The 18,961-nt window shown below is 41.9% G+C and overlaps 1 protein-coding gene across 1 annotated transcript in view; it reads right to left on the minus strand.

The window, feature by feature from the left end:
- The window catches only part of MAD1L1 (mitotic arrest deficient 1 like 1), a 461,411-nt gene extending 442,450 nt beyond the window's left edge, over nucleotides 1–18,961 (minus strand). The window contains exons 1-8 of the mRNA XM_083585714.1: nucleotides 18,816–18,961; nucleotides 12,011–12,173; nucleotides 10,028–10,168; nucleotides 6,764–6,943; nucleotides 4,015–4,139; nucleotides 1,394–1,475; nucleotides 947–1,077; nucleotides 519–633 (exon numbers count right to left, since the gene is read on the minus strand). Of these exons, the coding sequence (XP_083441840.1) occupies nucleotides 519–633; nucleotides 947–1,077; nucleotides 1,394–1,475; nucleotides 4,015–4,139; nucleotides 6,764–6,943; nucleotides 10,028–10,168; nucleotides 12,011–12,173; nucleotides 18,816–18,835 (957 nt within the window). The 5' untranslated portion in view covers nucleotides 18,836–18,961. The remainder of the gene's footprint in view (nucleotides 1–518; nucleotides 634–946; nucleotides 1,078–1,393; nucleotides 1,476–4,014; nucleotides 4,140–6,763; nucleotides 6,944–10,027; nucleotides 10,169–12,010; nucleotides 12,174–18,815) is intronic.

The following is an 18,961-nucleotide window of genomic DNA, read 5'->3' on the forward strand; positions in this document are numbered from 1 at the left end:
TCCCAACATCTCAAGTCAGCTGTGCTTGCCAGCTCTGGTTCTTCCTTCAAGAGAATTTACCTCCGGTTTCTATTTCCTTCTAGTCCAGGCAACTGAATAGACTGGATTTGCAATAATTAACAACACCACTGTAGCTTGATGCTCAAACAACTATTTTCACACCAAGACAAAGAAAGCAATGTATTGATCCCATACTGTGTTTAGTCCCATGCATAGCAATTACAATCCAAATGTAAACAGAAGCCTTTAAATGTCCATCAAGTGCTACTGTCCCTGTTCAACGCTTGTATTCCAGAAGACAATGCAGGCAGGCTTAAAACAGAAGCTGCCACCATGGAGATCAGAGCTTTTCACAGAATTTTTTTAAAACACACACACATTACTAATTCTTACATTAGCCTAACAGGCCTAGAGAGTTGACAGAGATGCCACCTGTATGTTCTTATTAGGAAAATAATTTGCAACTAGGGGCAGAAGAACCAATCCCACCTATACAGGTTGCGTTACTGTGACCTTACCTCCTTCTCCAATTCCAAGGCTACCATTTCTGCCTGGACCTTTTCATAGCGCACTAGTTTCCTCTGGAGACCTTCTACCTCCTCTTTGAGCAATCCATTGTTTTCTTTTATTTCCCTGGGGAAAGAAGGGGAAACACACTATTAAGAATTAACACTAGTTGCTTTTTGCAAAGCAAATGTCAACCCATTTTTTATTGTTTATTAAATGGAACAACTACAATGCTGCAGAGCCAAAATGAGCACACAGCTATAATGCAGGTGTAGAGAAAGAGGAATGTTGAGAATCTGTTGTGAATACTGAAGACAAGGCATCAAGATCTGAAAAGGGGAGTTTACAGCCTCAGTGTAGAAGCTGCCACAGGTGGGCAGGAGCAAGTGAAAGGTGCACATCTTTCCCACTGACTTTCCCACAACTGCTGTCTTCTGACCTAAGGTAAGCATTCTCCTCCCTGAGCTCCCGCAGCTCCCGCTCCATTTTGGGAAATTGTGCCAACTCCATCTTCATGTTCTTCACAATTAAAGCATCTTGTTCTTGCAATGAGAGCTTTTGCTCCAGGTCCTGGAAAATAAAGAACCAAGAGAGCTATCAGAAAGGCTAAGTTAGAAGACATGACATGTGTGAAATCTCTGCAGCGATTTTAACATTAACTTCACTGTTAATCCAAACAAACAATACATGATTGCAAGTGCCTTTTGTGGCCAGTTTGGTACAAATTAAATGTTTTGTGCAACTTTTGTTTCCATGAAGAGTTTCCATGATTTCTGTTTATATTTTTCAGTCACAAGGTGGTAATAGAGGGGTTCTGAGCTTTCCTAAGAATAGTTTTGTAGAGTAAAGAGATAACTTCACACAGTTAAAAAGGAGAAGCTCTCACCTGAACTTTCTGCTCCTTCTCAGCAATCAGTGCTTCCTTTGCATGCAGAGACTGAATTTGTTGACTGGCCTCTCTCCATTTTCTATTGTATGTGGACATAAAGATATGTATTTAAAACAAAGAGGAACATTTGAAAGCACAAGCACATACCTTGGAAGCATCCTGTTCATCATCCATCCATGGTTATGCTTCACTACATGCTGAACAAAACTGTTACGCATGCTTGCAAAAGCTATTTCTTAATTTTTACAATTTTAAGTCAAGTTTACTTCCCCCATCAAAATCTCTCCTGAGTCAACAATTATGTTTATATGTGCCTACCTCTGAAAGACAGACAGGAAATTCTAGCCATGGTGGGTAATCATAGATCTCATTACTAGGCAGAGGGTATATAAATCACAATAGTGACATAGAGAAGATACAAGACATATGAGTCACTTATAGAACCATTCCCACTAGAAGCAAAACATGTTGAAGTTGCTATAAGCAAAGTGCTTTGTAGCCTGGCATTGGTTTCAACAGCATTGCTGGGAAGCAAACAAGCAGGCTGTGATGGAGACAGTCATCCCACTCATCTCTAGAATAGATTAGGTCTATCCACCTGGCACCAAGTCTTATCAGGTTTAACTGCTTTTGGTGCTTCGTTTGTCTATTCTGACTTAATCTACAGCTTTTAAGAAAAGTTTTTCAATGACTTTTATCATTTTTGCAACATTTATAGTTTTGTGGTGTTTAGTATGTGTGCAATTTGTAAATACTGTAAAACATTTATATACTACTCTTCACCGTATTATGTTATTAAGAGGCAAATTATTTAAAAACAATAAAAAGAAATAAATACTGTTAGAATTCAACATTCTGCTATGGTAAACACCCTGTCAGCACAAGCATTGTGGCTTGCCAGATAGAATGAAAGCACCCCCTCCTGCCCCTCATACACCGTTCTCCTGGCACACACACACCTCCAGTCAATTTCAGAGCATGCCAGTAGAGAGAGGAAGGTAAAACCCTGATGCACAAGTGAAAACCTTAACCAGGGCTTGCACTGATGGGATTTCTTAGGTAACTCCCATCCATTGTCTCTGTCTCAAGAGATTTCATTTTTTAACCATACTAGCTAATAGGCCTTGACAGACCTTGCCAAATCCTTTCTAAAAGCTTGTGCCCATCAACAGAAATACTTCCTGGTGTCTATTTTGAACCCACTGTCAACCACTCACCATTAGATTGCACCAGTCCTCCAGCACTTTTCTCTACTTATTCACTTCCAGACCATTCATCACCACAGTGGGCAAAAGATTCCTGCACTGCAGGAGGTTGGACTAGATGGCCCTTGGAGTCCCTTCCAACTCGTCAATTCTATGATATGATTACATCTCTTGGTCACATTAAACTTCCACTTCAATGTGTTCTCCTGTCTACCAGGGAGTGTGTGCATGCTCAAGGAGTCCCAAGTAACCAAGAGACATGGGTATTGCCTGTCTCCAAAGCAGTGTCCAACCTACAGGTCTGTTCTTCCCTTCATACTGGGTTTCCATCCCAAAGACAATCACATTGCAAAGGGCCTGTCCAGAATTCATTAGGGAAGAGACTTCATTCTCCCCCACTACAGTCGTACCTTGCTTCTCGAACACCTTGTGGCTTGAACTTTTTGGTTCCCAAACACTGCAAACCCAGAAGGAAGTGTTCCAATTTGCAAACTTTTTTTGGAAGCCGAACATCCAACGGGGCTTCCGCAGCTTCCGACTGAGTGCAGCCAATCGGAAGCCGCACCTTGGTTTTCGAATGTTTTCAGAAGTCGAATGGACTTCCGGAACAGATTCAGTTAAAGAACCAAGGTACGACTGTACAGCTCTATCTCCTTGCTGAAGCATGGGCTATTGCCCTCTTAGTACACACTGCTGTACTGAAACAGCAAGGACATATTCAGAGACCAAATGCAACCCAATACGCCACTGGCATTTTGCCAGTATTTTCCAAAAACTGATATTATGATACCATAGCTTGTAATGCAATCCTATATTCAGAGGTAAGTCCCACTGAATTCAATAGTACTTAAGCATCCATTGGATTGCAGCTGCAGACATCTTTTTTCCTTCGCAGAAAATTTAGACTATGCACTGAATATTCTTACCCAAGTAACAAATCCCACAAATCACTTGTTATTTCCATACTCCAATTATTTGGCCACCAAACAACTCATGTCGGTATTACATAAATGCTGCTTCAAAAGTTATGCCCAAAATCAGTGTTACAACACAGAACTGAGGGGAGGAATTATAACCAACTCTGCCTCATCAATGATAGTTACAGGTTTTAATAAAAGACTTTTCAGTTAATTAGCCTCCTCCAATCCTCAGTGTTTCCCATCTCCTGCACAAGAGAAATGGGAAATATTTTAAGCTTTATTTATTTATTTTCCATAAAATTACTTTATCTACTTTTTATTTTGTTACTTCCCCCACTCCCCATTTATCAAGTTTTCAGCAGTACACATCCTGATCAAAGCAGCTCTTTGAACAGCAAAAATCAAAAGCTGTTGAAACTTTCCCTTCCTGAGTGACACCAGCTGCCAAAGACTAAAGGTTTTATTTCCTGGCAGTTGTTAATCCCCTACTCACTTTTGTAGTACATCCAGCTGTTCAGTCAGCTCCTGCTTCTGCGATTCACAGGTTTTCATTTTCATCTCCTGATTTGTTAAGTTCCACTGCAACTCCGATATCTTTCCTTTCAACACACTAATTGTCTGAGAGAGAAAGAATGAATACACAAATATATGGTTGGACCTAGATGTCAAGGACAATGAACCACTTCTGATCAAACACTACTGATTAAATGTGAAGAACCAATAATACATGAAATCAGACCTTTAAAAAGTTACCTCAGAAAGGCAAAAGCAACTCTTTGCTCTCTTATCTGTCACCCTAATTGTCACCACCCATTAAGCAAGTAACTTCACGCTGGCATGCAAATAGCAAGTTTCAAAGTTAGAATGTCTATCTACACTAGGATGCATCAGAGGGATGCAAATTGTTCCATCAGCACCTTATGAATATTTTCTCTGCAGTGGAATTTCAAAACTGCATCAATTTTCCCAACAGACAAGTAACAATGGCAGTGTTAACTTTTCAATAAAGTTGTACAATTCAGAGTTACCAGAACTAGGTTAGATGCAGGGGGGAAAGGACATCAGCTTATCATTAGGCCATTGCTTGATTATAAAAAGAACAATTACTTAGTCCAGTCTTCACCAATCTGGGGTCCTTCTGATTTTTTGAATTCCAACTCCCAGCAGCCCCAGTCAGCATAGCCATCCAAAACTTGTGGAGGGCACAGGTTGGCAAAGACTAACTTAGTCACTCTTATGAACGATCACTTCTTGTGCCTTGAATGTCTCTCCTCTCTTGCCCTCTTCCATATTCTATGCCTACACAGCCCTTTTCTCCAAGATTAGCTCTTGTACTAAATTTATGACATTATAGTTTCCTAAATATTCAGTTAGGTATGCACACTCTTGGGAGGAACATCACAGTTTCAGAAACAGCTGCTGCGTTAAAAATTACACAGAACAGATCATATTGGAGATGCCAGAAAAAAACAGAAATAATTTGGCCCTAAAATCTCGCTGCAGTGACTGATACCACAGCAGTAACTGACCAAGAATAACCTAAACTACTCATTACTTCCTGGGGCCCTATTGTATTATTATGCCCTTCACTACACCTCCCAATTACCTCTTACTGCTGTTTGATAACAATGCAAAATCCATATTCCTTTGCTACCTTTGAGAGCAGCAGATACCCAACTGGTTTGAGGCCAGCATTAAGGACACGGAGCCTGTTAAGGCCACAAAGTAAGAGGCTCTTGTGAACTACAAGTGTGCACCCTGCAGGAAGACACTTGCTGCACTGAGAAAAGCAAGGAGTGATGCCCAGCAGATTGCCAATGTGTCCATGACTACTGGCTAAAGCAGCAATACTCACAAAATGTGCAAAGACTAGAAGGCTTTGGACCTACAGGCAGAAAAACTGCACCGCATAAAACCTTGTCTGCAGAGATCATAACAGATTGCAGCAAGCAGATGAAGTAACGGGCAGAGCACTATCAAAAACTGTACTGGAAAACACAGTCTCTGGAAAACACAGTCTCTGACACAGCAATCAACAGTATCCAGACTCTGCCTGCCTTGGAACAGCTGGATGTCCCTCCCTCCCTTAATGAGCTGAAGAATACCCTCAACTCCCAGGCGTGTGGTAAAGCCCCAAGACAGGACAGAATCCCAACAGAAGTGCTGAAAGCCAGCCTCAACTCCTCCCTCATGACGCACCTCCACAGCATTCTCTTGCAGTGCTGAGAAGCAGGATCTGTGCCACAAGACATGTGCGAATCCAGCATTGTTACCCTTTACAAGAACAAAGGTGACTGCCATGACTGTAGTAACTACCATGGAATCCCACTGCTGAGTACTGTGGGAAAAGCCTTCGCCCATGCAGTTCTCAACAGATTACAGTCACTCACTGGCAGGGTCTATCCCAAGTCACAATGCAGCTTTAGAGCTCAGAGGTCAACAATCAACATCATTTTCTCATTGCACTAGCTGCAGGAGACATGGTGAAAGCAGACACCACTTATACACCTCCTTCATAGACAACATTAACCACGTCATATGGGAATTCCTTACAGACGACTGCAGTGCAGACAATCAGTCATATCATGTATCCACATCAGTGACCAGAGGAGAAATTACCACTGGGAGGAGCACAGAGAGAAGAAACAGCATGGTGCATCCGTAGAAGCAATACCAGACACCTTCATCTGCCCCAGCTGCAATAAAAATGTCTCACCCGTATTGGTTTCTACAGCCACAGCAGGCACCGTAGCTGTCCAATGGTTTGACTTTACATCTGATGCTGCACACTTCCACTGTATCTCAAAACAGACAGATACCAACATCAACAATGCAAAATTCAGATTCCTTTGCCATCTTGCCTTTGAAAAATGCTTCCTCTAGAAAGCCTTTCCCAACCTGGTGTCCTCTAGTTGTTTCTCGACTACAACTCACATCATCCCTGACCGTTAACCATGCTTGCTGGGGCTGAGGGACATTTGAACCCAGCAACATCTAGAAAGCACCAGGCAGGCTGAGGAAGACTTTTGTAGAAACACTTCAATATTTATCAACGCCCACATTCTCCTTCAAACATAAACACCATTATCATCCATTAAGAAATTGAGTACTATGAGCAGAATGTGCGTATCACCATTCTACTGTGCATCACAACTGCTGCAAGAAAACTATTTATTAATATTCATGGACAATTGGAAAGTACATATAGTATGGAATCAAATAATAAACTGCTTTTTTCTTACTTCATTAGCTTCAGCAAGCTTGTTCTCCTTCTCCTGCAACTTCTTATTCAGAGACTCTGTGTGCTTCTGACAGGATTTGTTAATCTCAATTTGTTCTTGAAGCTTATTTTCGGTCTCAGTTTCTCTTTCCTGACACTGCTTGATACGCTTGAGGAGCTCTTTGTTATGGTCAGCCTCCCGCTAGAAAGAGAGGAAAAACAGAAAGAAACTTCAAAGAACCTTGCATCAAATAACTACAGTAATATATTGCTGGCATCTCCACCAAGCAAAGTCTTCCCAAGCCTTTTCATCCATTTCACTAGTGAAATAGAACCTTTGTGAACTTAGTGGACAGTTTCCATGCAACCTATTTCTATTCTGCAGCCACTGAGCATGTCTGACAGTTTACAGATTTGCTCCCCTCCCGAATTATAGCATTGGCACAGGACAGAGTTGAAATTTTAGAGTTTGATTAATGTTGGATATAACCCCCGTTTTTGGTTTTTAAAATTATTGCTTTTTATTCATCCTGGTTACGAATGTCTAGTGCATCACAGAAGTAATCTTTGGGGCATGGCTGCACCATATGTTTTCCACAGATGTTGTATAAAGATGTTTACAATAAATTGGAGGCAAATGGGATATTCACATATTGTCAGACTTGGCAGCATGGCTTGCACTGCTCAAAGACACGATGCTCACAAATGCATCAGTCTGAACAGGGTTTTGGTTTATAGCACGAGCTTCAATGCTAGGATGACATAAACCATCTCACTTAGAAACTCATCTCCTGCATTTGGTTTACTCCAAATGGAAATGGTTTGCATACTGATTTCCACTATTTTTCCTTCCATCGCTATCACATTTTCTAGTTACTGCTCACAGCAACATTCATGACACAGTTACAGATCTGCTCCCATAGATCTGCCCGTTTTACTTAATGCAGCCACAGCAACACACTCAGCAGCCAAATGAAGGAACAATAAAAAGCAGGCAAAAAGTGATTCAGAATTTGCCCCTTGTATGGTGACTAGCCACCACTGAATGACTCTCAATTGAGTTAACTGAGAAATGGTCAAATTCCCAATTCACACATCCCATATAAAATCAAGCCTGAAAAGTAACTGGACATGCCAACATCATTTTGGCACCCAACAAAGAACATTTTTTTTCACCAAGGTTTTTAGTCTTTTCAGTTTGTGTTATTAGTATTGTTATTTTATGGTCTTCTGCATTTTCTGTAAAACATCCTGGGAATTTCATTGCCCTTTGCCAATGCTATAATCTGAGAATGGGACTCTCACACACTTGTATACAGCATTGCTGTGGCACCCCTTGCACCACGGCAGAAACTGTCATAGGTGCTTGCCCACTTTAATGGACCATATAATGAAGACCCTATATGGAAATATTTTAGAGACATTCAAGGAAACCATGAAAAATATATATTTTGTAACAAAGAGAGGCAAAGTCTGGCTATAAACCAAGGAACAAATGGGTTCAAACCACAGCATTTCCTCCTTGGACCTAGCTCCCCATCAGCAATTAGGGTTTTAGCTAAGTCTAAATACCACATCCAGGGGTTGGGGAGGAGCTAGAGAGTGATGGGTTAACAACTCTTCCCTTCCCATGTTCTGCCCACTACTCACCCAAATTGTCTACCATGTGGCAATTAGACTTGGGAAGGGGGGGGGAAACAAGATATTGGGAGGAGGGGGGAGGGAGAATCACTGCCCGCTTTGGCTCCACACTTCCTGATACACACCACCAGCACCACCCAACATAAAAAGGTTCCAGTCCCTGGTGTAAATAATACTTCTGCTTAGTTGTAAATTAACATAGTTTTGTGGTCTGATTTGCACAGCTGTTTAGAAATGTATGAAGTTTATGAAATATATGAAGTAATAGCTACAGGAAATTTGACTTAAATTGACCTTTTTCCTTGGTGATTTAAATAATTTTACTCTGTGACCAAAATATTTCACTGGAAAAGTATAAAATAGTACAATACACACTGCTGTATTGAATTTCCCCTGCCCAATTCTCCACCATTCCTTCTCTTCCTTTTTCTGAACTCTCAAAGCATTTCCAGTCCAGTTTCCATTTGCTTCCAACTCAAATTAATTCACTCTTATTGGAAAACGTGTAGCAAATTGCTCTGCTAATCAAAGCAAAACAAGCTACGGATTTACATACTAAGCAAGGATTATGCAAAGCAGTATGAGGTTCCTAAACCCTTTATCCACATCACTTCCGAAATGCAGAATCTGAGCAAGGTAATTACCACACTGTTGGATTAGTGCTGCTCCCTTTACATTTCAGGGTTTTAAGTGTTTCTGCGACTGACTCAGCTAGATTTTGGGGTTGAAGTGACACCGGAATAATCCACAAAATCACTTGACTTGAGGTGGAACTAGGAACTTCCTCCTCATTTTTTCTGAGGTACAATAGAGATCCATCTCCCTGCATATGTTGTTATGTGAAGATTTAATAAAAGCCTCTGAATTCTTGAAGTGCTTTACAGGATAAAGTGCATCCTCCTTGTGGCATAAACCTAGAAGACAGAGCTAGCCACATAGCACAGCAGTTTCCGTTTCACATGCTAGATTTATCAATCTTGTATCCTGAATTTCATCCATTGAGCTCAAAATGGCACACATGAGATTATCCCATTCTGTCCTCACAAGCTTTGTGAGGCAAACAAGGCTAAGAGCTTACCCAGTGAATTTATGGCTAAAGAGGGATTTGAATCCAGTTTCCCCAATTCAATTCACTATCTTCTACATTAGCTTTCACCAAGCTAATACCCTCCAGATGTTTTGGACTAAAATTCTCATTCACCCCAACCAGCATGGCCATGCTGTGTGGAGCTAATGGGAGCTAATGGGAGTTGTAGTCCAAAATATCTCCAAGGCACCAGGTTGGTGAAGGCCACTTTTTCTTATGCTTAAAACTGGTGCACTTCAACTGGCTTTGAAGACCCAACTATCAGCTGACTGTGAGGGCAAAAAACGATGACCTTATGTCACTGTAATGCCATGGTATTTAACAGGTGAGCAACCTGCAAGAGGTGGGAAAGGAAAGTATTCAGCCTGCCCACGAGATCCAGTTACCCACCCCCATTTTAAATGCTTCTAAAAGAAGCCACACAACTCTCCTGTGCATTAACAACATGATCACAAGATCCTAGAAATTTACCATCAAACCAAGTCAATCATGAGGTGGTCTAAAAGAGGCTCTGGTTGATGTCTCTACTAATCAACAGTGTATTACTAGCAAACTAACCTCAAAATTTCTTGCATTTGCATTAGCCTCCTTCTCAAGCTCAATTCGAGCCCTTTTGTGACTCAGTTCCATTTGCATTTTCTCCCGCTCCATTTGCAAAAACTGAGCCTCTGAACGTATTTGCCCAGCCTGATCTTCACGCTGATGAGGAAAGAAAAATAAATATAAGCAGCAGCACAAAGCGTTCTACTGAAGGCACTCAAAGCATTTTAGGAATTCTGCATGTTTTGTCACTTCCCTGTGCCCCCTAACTTCTGCCTGAAGGAAAAGCCCAGTATAACAAACAAGAAGCAAATAATGTGTGGACATGATTACACCTTTGGATGGGAGGTCACAGAAAGCCCTTTTTTAAAACTTTAAAACTGAAACATTTTAGTCAAAGGAAACAAAATAGTTCTTACAACCACCTTATACATGACGAAGCTGTGGCAAAGGGTTAAGGGTGCAATTCCAACAATGTTCCATCAGAAAAGGGATTTCCACTTGTGTAACAGGACTTCCCATCCACCCATGCTCTCGCATACACTGTCCACAAATGTGCAACAGATTCAGGAACAACACTGTGCAAGCAGAAATCCCTGCACTGTTGGAAGAATTGCCTTAGCACTATGCTGAATTCCACAAAAATAACTTTTTAAACATCCAAACCTAAGCAAATGAGAGTGGAAAGAAAAGAGTAAGATTTCTCATTCCTTCCTCCCAAAGCTCCCTATTAACATTAGAAAGGCGCCCTCACTATGGTGTCTTAGACACATGCTTAAAACTTTATTTCAGAAAATGTATTCCAGACATATAATTTAGTTATATATACTTGCTTTTATTTTTTCCTGATTTTATCTATTATTGACAATTATTCTACATTGTTTTATTTCTGCCCTCTAAATAAATAAATAAAAATGTTTCCTCATACCAACTAGAAAATTATTCTTCAGATGTACAAGTGGGCACAAGTAAGAACTCTCCACAGTGCAGAGATAGCATACCAACTTCGCAGAAGCGTTTGGTTTCTATCCAAGTCATCCTAATATGCATTAGCATGAATAATAAGGCCTATATCAAATACTTATGATTTGCACATAAGAGAAAAACTACCTCCACTGCTGAAAAAATGTAGTAAAAACAGTTCAAAAGAGAGGGGCACAGTATTCTACAAATAGCATCTGGCAGAAAAGATACTGGAAGACAAAATGCTATTTAAAAAGGACATGCAGCAATAGCAGCAAACTGTGAAGAGTTGTCATCTACATTTTTAAAAAAGCTTATTTGCATCATTTTTTTTTTGCAATATTCATCATGAGCTGCTTTAGATTTCTATGATAAAAAGTAGGGCCAAAACCTAAGTAAATAAAATAAATTCATGGATCTATGTTGTGATGTAATCACAAACACTTTTGACTGCATGACATCATTTTTTTATTATCATATTTAAAAAAAATTAATAAACTAGGTAACAAAAAACAAACAAAACTCAGATCAGTTAACTGAGCCTTATATTCTATAACAGTAAACTATCTGAACCTTTCTCTGCTTCTGTGTGGTGACTGGTTTTGAGAGCAACTCCCAGGGTGGGAATCTCACCTGAGATTCTAAACAGAGACCATATACACTGTCCAACACAACTTGGAGGAATGATGGGATAAGAACTGAAGAAAAAAATCAAAAGCAATGGTCTCTATTCCCCCTCCCCCTCCATGTTTTAACTTAGTCATGAATGAAATTTCCATTTGTCTAGGAAATCCTGATGTTCTTGCTAACTTAAGCATTCTGGCACATGTCATTCATTTAAGAGTAGCCTTACTCAGCCTGGTGCCCTCCAGACGTTTTGACCAAAATTCCCATCCACTTTGGCCAACACTTGGAGGCCATCAGGTCAAGGGAAAGCTGATTTAGTATACTACTCTGATCAGGCTCTGACAGTGAAGGTGACTGCTTTGCCTCCTCATTGTAACTACAGAAGAACAAATGAATTTAAGGAAGTCTCACCTTCATCATCTGCTCATACTGCATCTGCAGAGAACCTTGAGGTACTTGTGTGGTAGCCAATTCAGATGTATCTTCCACAGGATGTGACAAGTAGTTGTTGAATGATTTTAGAATAGAGAAGACCACTGTATTTCCTTCCTCCTCATCCACGTGCACCGGACCTCTGCAGACATAAGATCATAGACAAATCTCAATGTGCAACTAGTTATATCCAAACCACCACTACCCAATAAATGAACCACTTCCCAGATAACATAAAGTAAATGAGAGCTGGTGTGGTGCAGAAGGTCTCAAATTATGGTCCATGAGCTCCATTCATGTGATCCATGGAAAGGTTGCAGAAAAGTCGAGAGTAATGGTACCTGGTCCTGCACTCCAATTATTTTTTTCTGACAACAAAGCTCGAGGCCATTTTGACCAGGGCTGATTATTAAACAGGCTAATATGTGGTAGCATTAAGCATTTGATAATATTAAACAATTGCCTAGGACTCATGACTGTTCACAGTGTTGATTTTGATGATTATGCCGGTACTGGAGAAAGAAAGTTGTTAAAATACAAGTTATATGTTTTGACTTATAGAATAAATAAGTAATTACATGGTCCACCAACAGCCCTGCCGATTTTCAAATGACAACAAGGGAGAAAGTCTGAAAACAATTGGGGTAGTGCTTAAGAGTAGATCTGGGGAGGCACATGTTTGAAACCCTGCTCAATTAAGAAGATCTCAGAGTCACCTTGGGACAGTCACTGTCTCTCTCAGTCCACCATTGCTTGCAGAGCTTTTGTGAGGTTAAAATGGGGAGAAAGGAACAATTTACAACACCCCTAATTCCTTGAAGAAAGGGATGGAATAAAAACATAACACAGAGATGAATAGTTAAAGTCCAGCCTTTCCCATTGACACTGCAGCACTATTAAAACTCTAACAAAATGTCCTTGCAGTATGAACTTTTGCAGCAGCTGAACACAAGCTGTCAAAAATGTTGAGGATGCACATTTCCCCTTTACACTTCATCTTTGCCAACAGCACTACAGGTCAAATTCTGGAAAATACATGATCCCCATAATATGTGAAGCTGATGTAAGGAAGAGGATGTGAATCATTTGAGCAGAACAGAGATATCATGTTTCATGAAACCCTGGGATTCCTCAATGAAAAGATCAATTACTCTTTAATGTGCTTGTTGTTTTCTGTCCTAGGCTCCTTTGAGAGGAAGAGTGGGATATATATTTGATAGAGATGTAAAAGCACCATGCAAAACAAAAAAAATGCCCTTGGAGACAGTGATGCAGCAAGAAAGCCATAAGCCATTTCTTGTCTCTGTTAGAGCATCACATATGTGAAAGACCTTCCCACTTCCATAGTCCTCTTCACATACCAGAAGCTTCTTTCATTTCCCACAGGACATCTGCAGAAGGAGTGCAAGTCTCTAACACTACCTCTGCACTCTTCAAAGCCAGCAGGAAAAGGATCACAATCTCCCATCCACCAGGTCTTTCCTCCATGAAGTGGACAGGGTCAGCAGTAATTTTAAGTACTGGCTGGCTAATCCGTCAAGCCAAGGTTTGTGGATTACACAAGAGTGGCAAACAAATTGATGCAGAGTGCTCCCCAAAGACAGAAAACTGAAAAACAGTGGAATAGAGGTAAGTGGTTTTGTTGCAAATGTGCTTCAGTGTTTTAAACAACTGTCCTATGCAAGGTAGTTCAGAAAATCACAAGAAGAGGAGGGAGCCAAAGGAGATATCTAAGATCAGCCTCATAAATCAGTCTACAAAAGTTACTCATCTGCATTGCATGATTGCTTCAGAGAAATGGAAGTCCCTGCTGTGTAGTCAACATAAAGGTGGATTATAGTAAATAAATACATTTTTAAAAGTTTGTATTACACAAAGTGGTATCAGCCAGATGAGTTCCATGCTGGTTATAAATGAAAGAGCTCTTTCCCCTCCTTTGCAAGCACAAAAACCTGTCCCTCCTCTACCAACCTGCTCATTCTGCATTGAATTCCTGGCCATCTATGCCTACCAGGTGAATACAAGAGGGCTGCATAAAACTAAATAAGCAAGTAAGAATTTGTGCTTGCACTTAAGAATCTTCTTCAGTCATAAACAGAGCTGCTGCCAACAAAGTTGATGTGTGCATGTAATAATTTGAATACAGCATCTAGAAAGTTGAAAACATAATTTTTTCAGCCTCCTCTTAAAAACAAAACCTATCCTCTCCTACAACTTGAACCATCTTCCAATCTATTTGCAGCAGTTGCTGAAGTCAAGAAAAAGTCTCTTACAAAGATTTAGCATCAATGTGGGTGTCTGCTATAACCCTTCTAACCTGACTAAAGACTTGGATGATGCCTTCCTAGAGCAGATTACAAAATATTCAAAAAGGAGAGATATAGTAGTCACAGGAGACTTCAGCTTCCCTGATATCTGTTGGAACTCTAACTCTGCCAAGAATGTAAGATCCAACAAATTCCTCAGTTGCCTCACTGACAATTTCATTTCTCAGATGGTGGAAGAAGCAACAAGGGGATCATCTATCTTGGACCTGGTCTTAACAAACAAGGAGCAACTAATCAACGAAGTGGGAAATTTGGGAGGAAACAATAATGCCCTCTTGGGTTTCATGAGACAAGGGAAAGCTGAGTGTAATCAGAAATGCACTCTGGACTTTAAGGCTGATTTCAAAAAGCTTAAGAAACTGGATGAGAACCCCCCTTTAAATCCCTATCAACGAAAAGAAAAGAACTCACACTGAAACTCACCTACAGGTGGTACCTAACACCAAGGAAACTAGCGCTAATACACCCAGGAACCTCACCAAAATGCTGGAGAGGGTGCACCTCCACAGGCACATACCTCCACATGTGGTGGGAGTGCTCCAAAATCCAACTATTCTGGACAACAGCCATACAAGAAATATGTAAAATAACTAAACAAGTATTAGACTTCACCCCAGAATTGGCCCTACTAAACATCTTCCAAGACAACAATGCCCATTTACACCACAAAGAGCTCATAACCCACCTACTTTCAGCAGCCAGAAACACCATAACCAGACACTGGAGAGACCTGTCAGGAGTAAGCATGGACCAATGGTACCAAATAGTATGGGAAACAGCCCTACTAGAAAAATTAACTAATAAACTGAAACTGACACAGGGACAAACAGAAGAAGACACCTTCACCCCGGTATGGCTCCCCTTTATCACATACACAGCCCAACAGGACAACGACAATAATCCACCAACAGCATACAAATCAATATGGCTAACCTGATCCAAAACACCCACCCCCCTCACTCACACACGAAAACAAAGATCAGCACAGCCAATCACAAACAAACAATCACACCCTAGGCCAACCCCAACCTCTCTCACCACCAAAGGAACACAAGTGAACAACACAAGCATGCTAACACCAAACTCTACATACATTAAGCATAATAGAAACACCGCTACCCGACCCCACCCCCATCCATCTCCCCTCCCTCCACCCCCCTTTCTTTTTTTCTTTCTTTTTTCTTCTCTCCCTAATGCCTCATCAAATGAAACGGATGTGTAAAAATGTTACATGGAAGAAAAAAAATACGAGGCATTACACTTACACTGTAAAACAAGAAAACCCTTAATAAAATATTTTTTTAAAAAAAAAGAAACTGGATGAGACCCTATGGTCAGAAATACTTAAAAGAGAAGCGAGTCCAAGATGGATGGGAGTTTATGGATGTACGTAATCTCAGAGCCTGTCAATAATCTTTGAGAATTCTTGGAGAACAGGTAAGGTCCTTGCAGACTGGAAGTGGCAAATGTCCCCATCCTCCAAAAGGGGGGCAGGGAGACCCAGGTAACTACCAACCAGTCAGCTTGATGTCAGTACCAGGAAAGGTCCTAGAACCAATAATTAAACAAGTCAGTCTGTGAGCAGTTACAAAAGTATGTTGTGCTTACTAAGACCCAGCATGGGTTTCTCAAAAACAAGTAATGCCAGACAAATCTCAGTTCCTTTACTGATAGACTTACAAGCTTGCTGGATAAGGTGAATGCTGTGGATCTAGTGTATCTAGATTTCAGTAAGACTTTTAACAAAGTCCCCATGGCATTCTTCTGGAAAAGCTGATAAAATATAGGCTGGATAAGGTAAACTGTTAGGTGCATTTGTAGCTGGTTGACTGACTAAACCCGAAGTGTGCTCACTAATGGTTGCTCATCATCCTGGAAAAATGTGGTAAGTGGGATGCCACAGGGTTCTGTCCTGGGCCCGTTGTTGTTCAACATCTTTGTAAACAACTTGGATAAAGGAATGGAGGGGATGCTCAACAATTTTGCAGAAGACACCAAACTGGGAGTGGTAGCTATTGCCACAGAAAACAGAATCAGGACTGAATATGACCTAAATAGACTGGAGAACTGGGCCAAAACTTTTTTAAAAATTGAATTTCAATAGGGACAAATGTAAGGTTCTACACTTAGGCAGGAAGAGCCAGCTGCACAAATATAAAATGGGGGACACCTGGATTGCCAGCAGTACATGTAAAAGGATCTAGGGGTCTTAACATGAGTCAATAGTGTGATGCAGCAGCAAAAAATGTTATTGCTATTCTAGGCTGCATCAACAGAAGTATAGTGTCCAGATCATAGTACCACTCTATTCTGCCTTGGTCAGACCACATCTGGAGTACTGTAGGATACTGACAAGATGGAATGTGTGCAGAGGAGGGCAACCATAAGTATCTGTTGAAGGACAGGGACTGTGGGCAACATCATGGGAAGGGAGGTTTCCAGGACCAAGGTGAAACTGTCAAGCTCCCTTGTCAGCAGTTTTCCAATGTTGTTAATGTACTCTTGTTATAGCTACAGAACTGAAATGTTGTTTTTGTATGTTCTTATGAAATTATTTTTGTCATAGTTGATTTGGGGTGTATTCCTGCCTTCTTTGTCATAGGTTGTTTTTAAACATGATCTGGATGTGTGTATATTGCAAAGCAGCATACACTGGAACCTCGGGTTGTGAACGTGATCCGTGCGGGAGGCACGTGCACAACCCGCAGCACCACGTCTGCGCACGCGCGGGTCGTGATTCAGTGCTTCTGCGCATGCACGAGTGCTGAAACCCGGAAGTAACCCGTTCCAGTACTTCCGGGTTCAGCGCAGTGCACAACCTGAAATCACCTAACCTGAAGCGTCTGTAACCCGAGGTACCACTGTACAAATGAAATTAATTTTTAATGTGCTAAACAACCCACAGCTCAGGTAATGGGTTGAAGAGAAAGAAGCATCAGTACCAGGGAGCCATGTTACTCAAAAATGACAATTTATCCCTGGCCTGGTATAAAGCACCTTCCTATATTTTTTGTTATTTGTTACAGCTGGACACCACACATGCCATACATATCTGTTGCCAATGTGCTTTATCCCTGTCTTATCTTTGTTTCCACCCTGTAACCATATCCCCAAAGATTATGTTAAGGATTTGGGGGGGGGGGGAGTCCTACATCCCACCCTCACTCTGAGGAGAGGAAAATCTCCCCAGCAACAGGTGCCTTTAATAAGGGCATGTGGTCAATAAAGGTCAGTCAGTATGTAAATGAACAGAGTTGTAAATGAGTCAGCAATTGAGTCTCAGAGCCTGATGGCTAGAGAAGGAATTAAGTTGTTTTATTTGACCAGTGTAATTTTTTGTAAATAATAAAGATTTTCTGTAAAAATAAACTCTGCTGCAAGCCTTGTAAAGAATACAACCCAAGAGTAGTTGCTCCTTATCAGCCTACTGGATTGCATGAGGACAAAAGAGGTCCTTAGAACAGCTGAGGAGGGAAGGAAGCAGCACTCTAGACATGCTCATGAGTCGTGATCTTGGAAATTTTCAGGAAAGTGGCACATGCCCTGGAGAGATAAGTAATTCAGCATTGCTTATTTTATTTGTAGTTAGTAAACTTTTTAAAGCATATGTTGATTTTTGTCCCAATACACCTCAAGTATTTATTTATGATATATTACTTGCATTTATATGCCACCTTTTTCTCCAAGGAGCTCAAACTGGTGTACATGGCTACCCCCACGCTCATCATTTAATCCCCACAACAACCCTGTGAGGTAGGTTAGGCTGAGAGGCAGCGACTGGCCCTCCAAGGTCACACCAAGTGAGCTTCAAGGCTGAGTGGGGGAGGATTCGAACCCAGGCCTCTCCCAGGTCCTTTTCCAGCACTCCAACCCCTACGGGCTCTGAAACGCTACATCTATAAACATTTGACCTGAAATATGTCAACTGTCGAGACGGAAAAGTTCTCCGGGAGGCAGCGAGTGGGAAAGCGGAGGGGCGGGAGGAGTCCACCTCTCGAGCCCCCTCGATGAGGCGAAGCGCACTCTGAACATGCCCAGAGGCACTCTCGATTTTACCTCAGAAACCAAGCCTGGGGGCGCCGCTGAAGTTTCTGGACAGCAACTCATTCCCGTGATTAAATCGAGGCTCGAGAAAACTCCCGCTCTCGATGAGGAGAAGCGCACTCTGAACATGCCCAGGAGAACTCTCTCTCACCCATTCCAGGTTGCCCTCGGAAGCGCCGTGCGAGAGTTACAGACAGGCACGAACCTCCCCCCTCCCCGGGATGAACCTCGCCTCGCAGGAAGGCGGCGCGTCTCTTCCCTCACGCCAGGGCGGCCGGAGAGGGAACCGGCAGCGCTCCGTCGCCAGCGGCGAGTTTTACCTCAGAGGGACCCTCCGCGCCCGCGGCCAGAGAGGCGCTCCGGGGCCAGCTGACCAGGCCCGGGGCCCTCTGCTCCCGGCCTCGCCTACTCACCCTTCTCCCCAGCCGGCCATGTCCCCCTCGCGCTCGCCGACGCCAACCGGCCGCCGCTTTAGACTCTCTTCCCCGCTTGGATCTCCCTCCTCAGCCCGGGCGCCGAGATATTGCGAGACTTCCCCGCGAAGCTCCCGCGAGATTAT

The sequence above is a fragment of the Podarcis filfolensis genome, assembly GCF_964270895.1.
Source record: "Podarcis filfolensis genome assembly, chromosome: 14".
Lineage (NCBI taxonomy): Eukaryota > Metazoa > Chordata > Lepidosauria > Squamata > Lacertidae > Podarcis > Podarcis filfolensis.